General features: G+C 45.2%; 1 protein-coding gene across 1 annotated transcript; it reads right to left on the reverse strand.

Annotated features, from left to right (window-relative positions):
- Window positions 1-2204: 2204 nt before the first annotated feature.
- LOC101544017 (heat shock protein HSP 90-alpha-like) lies at window positions 2205-4407 on the reverse strand. Its single transcript, XM_055135393.1, is given in 3 exon segments — window positions 2205-2248; window positions 2251-3926; window positions 3928-4407. Coding segments are annotated over 3 exon segments (2184 nt in total). The 5' UTR covers window positions 4392-4407.
- Between the last annotated feature and the right edge of the window lie 1050 nt (window positions 4408-5457).

Here is a 5457-nt window from a genome sequence, read left to right on the forward strand (position 1 = left end):
ATATTTCATAAATCAAAAATTATTATTTTTATTTTTTGGTCACACCCAGTGATGCATAGGGGTTAACTCCTGGCTCTGCTTTCAGGAATTACTCCTGGCATTGCTTAGGGGACCATATGGGATTCTGGGAATCAAACCCGGGTTGACCGAGTGCAAGGCAAATGCCCTACCTGCTGTGCTATCGCTCTAGCGCCTCATAAATTAATTGTACTATATAAAATTTGATGTGTTTTAATATAAATACACTCATAGTACATCATTAAAATTAAGACAAAGCATTTTTATCACCCCTAAAGATTTTGTATGTCTTATACATCCTTGCTTATAAGAGAAGTCTAGTTTCTTTCTTTTCCTAAGAATTAATTTGTGTATCAGTAATTATTTCTATTTGTGTGTACTATTCTACAGCTGGATATATTTTAATTTGCTTATTTTGTTAAGAAAGTGCACAACATCAATTTAAGTTTTTTGAGAATTCTGATATTTAGAATAGATAGGGAGTCGTGAATTATAGAAATGTTTGACTGGAGACTGGGTGGGGAAGCTGCATTACATTCTGCTGACCCATATCTGATTCCTGGCACCACATATAATCCCTTGTATCATGCCAGAAGTTATCCCTAAGCATGGAGCTAGGAGTAAGTCCCAAATACCACCTTGTGTGACCCAAAACCTAAACAAATAAATTTAATGAGTGTATTTGGCTTTTGCATTTTCAACTCTCAAAAGAATTTAAATCTCTCCTTTCCCCTCCTCATTGGAGCCTGTCACAAACCCATATGTGTGTATACATATATATGCATATATATATACATATATATATATATACAAATCACTGTCATCCCATTGGTCATCGATTTGCTTGAGTGGGCACCAGTAATGTCTCCATTGTGAGACTTGTTACTGTTTTTGGCATATCTAATAAGCCATGGGTAGCTTGCCAGGCTCTGCCATACGGGCAAGATACTCTCAGTAGCTTCCTAGGCTCTCCGAGAGGGGTGGAGGAATCAAACTCTGGTCGGCTGCGTGCAAGGCAAATGCTATATATATATATATATATATATATATATATATATATATATATTTATATATCACTGTCTTCCACAAGTCTAACAAACTAATAATTTTGCACAGGTAGCTGCTTTGCCCATGACAGTTGAAGGACAAGAGATCTAAACGGGACTGATGGATGAAATTCATTGTAAATGGGAGAGCACTGATAACTCTACTGAGATATGATAACCTAAGCAGTACACAGAGGCTTATCTATTGTTTTTCTCTCCTTATATTATAGGTATCCAATCAGAGCCCATGTGTTTACATTTAAAGGAAATGCAAGTTTATTATTTTGGTAGTTGCAATATTTTTTTTGCTTGTTTGTTTGGTGGGGGGGGCATACCCAATGGAGTGCAGGGCTAACTTCTGGCTCTGATCTCCAGAGATCACTCCTGCCAGATTCAGAGGATCATATGGGGTGCCAGGGATTGAATCTGAGTCAGTTGCATGCAAGGCAAGACCCACCTGTTGTATATACTATCTCTCTGACCCTGACAGCTTTAATTTATTATTATTATTTTTTTACTTTTCCTTTAATTCCTCTGTATTTGTTGTGACCGTTAAGCAGGACACTGCATTTCCACGGACAAACTCAGCTGAGCTCTGAAACAGCTGTACAGCACGCCAAGGGAGCCGAGTAGCGTACTACTCCAAACGGTGCTTTTCTTTGGATACTCTATGGATGGTCACTCCCGTCAGGCTGGCTCGGGGAAAGGCTCATTCCTAGAGGCCTGGGACATGCAGTTGCGACTACAAGGATGGCAGGCGCCGGAAGTTCTAAAGCTGAGAGCTGGGTTAGCAAGTGTCTCCCCTTAAGCATCATGGATTTAGCTCCACACTTCAGTGACAAAAGGTTTGGTCTACTAAGCAATCTGCTCGATCACTGAACACTTTAGACCACAAAATGAACACTAGGTTACATGCATCTTACAACCATCTCTTAGAACAAGCCAACACAAAACTAAAGGGACTAGCTCTGCTCTAGCAGCGGATGCACCACGGGGTCACACTTAGAAGTAGAAAGAAATCTTAGCTTCTCCCTAAGTAGTTATGTCATGCGTACAGTTTTTTTTAAATTTTAACAAAAATAAAGGAAAGTCATTGGAGACCTATGGCGGAGGGAAGGGAGGGGCACGCGGTGGGCAGGCTCAGTCCACTTCCTCCCTGTGGGAGCTGTCATCATCCCCCTCGAGGGGGGCATCTCCCCGGTGACCGCGGGGCTGCTCTCGTCGGCAGCGGGCTCATCTTCGTCGATACCGAGCCCGAGCTTGACCATCCTGTAGATTCTGTTGGCGTGGGTCTGGGGGTGCTCCAGGCTGAAGCCCGAGGACAGCAGCGCCGTCTCGTACAGCAGGATCACCAGGACCTTCACAGACTTGTCGTTCTTGTCGGCCTCGGCCTTCTGCCGCAGGGTCTTGATGATCGAGTGGTGGGGGTTGATCTCCAGGTGCTTTTTGGCTGCCATGTAGCCCATGGTGGAGTTGTCTCTCAGGGCCTGAGCTTTCATGATTCTTTGCATGTTCGCTGTCCAGCCGTATGTGCTCGTGACAATGCAGCAGGGGGACGTCACCTGTCGGTTGGAGACAACCACCTTTTCCACTTTCTTCTCCAGGATGTCCTTCATGATCTTGCAAAGATTTTCAAATTTTGTCTTTTTCTCCTCCTGCTTCTTTTTCTCCTCTTCATCTTCCGGAAGCTCCAAGCCCTCTTTGGTGACAGACACCAGGGTTTTGCCCTCAAACTCTTTGAGCTGCTGGACGCAGTACTCGTCGATGGGCTCAATCATATAGATCACCTCCAGGCCGTGCTTCCGGAGCTGCTCCACAAACGCAGAGTTGGCCACTTGGTCCTTGGTCTCACCTGTGATGTAGTAGATGTGTTTCTGATTCTCCTTCATGCGTGTGCAGTAATCCTTGAGAGAAACCGTCTGGTCACCAGAGGCAGAGGTGTATCTCAGCAGCTCGGAGAGCTTCTTCCTGTTCTGAGAATCCTCAGGGATTCCAAGCTTAATGTTTTTAGAGAATTGTTCATAAAATGTTTTGTAGTTTTCCTTATCCTCTGCGAGTTCAGTGAAGAGTTCTAAGCATTTTTTAACCAGATTCTTTCTAATAACTTTCAAAATTTTGCTTTGTTGCAGCATCTCCCGGGAAATATTTAAAGGGAGATCCTCGGAATCCACCACACCTCTAATGAAATTCAGGTACTCGGGGATCAGCTCTTCACAGTTATCCGTGATGAAAACCCTGCGAACGTACAGCTTAATGTTGTTCTTTTTCTATCGGTTTTCAAAAAGGTCAAAGGGAGCGCGTCTCGGGACGAAAAGCAGGGCTCTGAACTCCAACTGGCCCTCGACGGAGAAGTGCTTCACTGCCAGGTGGTCCTCCCAGTCGTTGGTCAGGCTCTTGTAGAACTCGCCGAACTCCTCATTAGTGATATCATCTGGGTTCCGGGTCCAAATAGGCTTCGTTTTGTTGACTTCTTCTTGATCGATGTACTTCTCCTTGATCTTTTTCTTCTTCTTGTCACCTTCCTTCTTTTCCTCCTCCTCCTCTTCATCAGACCCAACATCTTCGATCTCAGGCTTGTCATCTGACTCCTTTTCCTCCTCTTCTTTCTCCTCCTCTTTGTCTTCTTTCTCTTTAGCCTCATCGTCACTGACCTCTTTGTCACGTTCCTTCCCCACGAAGAGAGTCATGGGGTAGCCGATGAACTGGGAGTGTTTCTTGACGATCTCCTTGATCCTCCTCTCCTCCAAGTACTCGGTCCGGTCCTCTTTCAGATGAAGAATGACCTTTGTCCCCTGGCCCATAGGTTCACCTACGTCGGTCCGGACCGTGAAGGAGCCGCCTGCAGAGGACTCCCAGGCATACATTGTGCTTGGTGATGACCGTCACCTTCTCTGCCACCAAGTAGGCCGAATAAAAGCCGACCCCAAACTGGCCGATCATGGAGATGTCTTCGCCTGCCTGCAGCGCCCCCATGAAGGCCTTGGTGCCGGACGTGGCGATGGTGCCCAGGTTATTGATGAAGTCAGCCTTGGTCATGCCGATGCCCGTGCCCACGATGGTGAGCGTGCGGTCCTGCTTGTTGGGGAGGAGGTTGATGTGCAGCTCCTTCCCCGAGTCCAGCTTGCTGGGGTCCGTCAGGCTCTCGTAGCGGATCTTATCCAGCGCGTCAGACGAGTTGGAGATGAGCTCCCGCAGGAAGATCTCTTTGTTGGAGTAGAAAGTGTTGACGATCAGGGACAAGAGCTGCGCGATCTCTGCCTGGAAGGCGAACGTCTCCACCTCCTCCTCCTCCATGGGCTGGTCCTGCGTCTGCGTCTCCTCCAGCATCTGGACGGAAAGGGCCGTGCGCACTCGGCAGCGACGGAGCACCCGGACGATGCAGTAGCTTTAATATTTTCATCAGTGAAATCAACGTCCAGTTGAACTCACATTTACCAGTGGCAGAAATTTTAAATGTAGTCAGTTTGATGAATTTTATACTTCAACATTACGTTTCATTTATTCACCCACACCCACATCTTTGTATTCAAACTTAGTTTTACATCTAATTACCATAGGCATATATTTGAATAGGATAACAACTTCATGTAAGGTGAGTCTTGTCTTTGGTTGTCATCTATGCTGACTCCTACTAAGATTGTGCTTTTGCCATTCAGTTTCCAGCTGTCAGCTCACACAGCTAACTGCATCCTCAGTACATCATCCAACAGACCCGGCAGACCCATGACTCTCAATGCCGAATCTTATCCATGGACAATGTTATATTTCTTTCGATTCTCTTCTTGAGACTAGCTGTCTCAGAAAGTCTGCTTCAGAACTCTGAAAGACATGTCAAGAATATATTGCTCATCTCACTTTCAAACTGTGGGATAATGTGGCACTTTCTGGGCACTCTGCTGTTTCCTTAGTCTCTCTACTGCTATCAATTCCCATACTCACTAGAAGTATTCTTAGTTGGGACAAGACCTAAGAGATCGGTCTTCGTACACTAAAATGATTCTTCCTTTCTGCAAATAAAGTTTGATGATTATACTTGTCATTCAAAATTCCTTTTTCCCTTTACAGGCTAAGAGAAATCTTTCTTCTCTTTTTCGATTTACTTCAGCTTCTGGTCAATAGCAGTCTCCATTTGTATTGTGTTATAAAATATATTGGACATCAGGGTTGAATTTCTCAAAATATTATGTAATAGCTCTTTTTTTTTTTTTTTTTTGCTTTTTTTTGGGTCACACCCGGTGATGCACAGGGGTCATTCCTGGCTTTGCACTCAGGAATTACCCCTGGTGGTGCTCAGGGGACCATATGGGATGCTGGGAATCGAACCCGGGTCGGCCGCTTGCAAGGCAAACACCCTCCCCGCTGTGCTATCGCTCCAGCCCCTGTAATAGCTCTT

This window comes from Sorex araneus, chromosome 4 (genome assembly GCF_027595985.1).
Source record: "Sorex araneus isolate mSorAra2 chromosome 4, mSorAra2.pri, whole genome shotgun sequence".
NCBI lineage: Eukaryota > Metazoa > Chordata > Mammalia > Eulipotyphla > Soricidae > Sorex > Sorex araneus.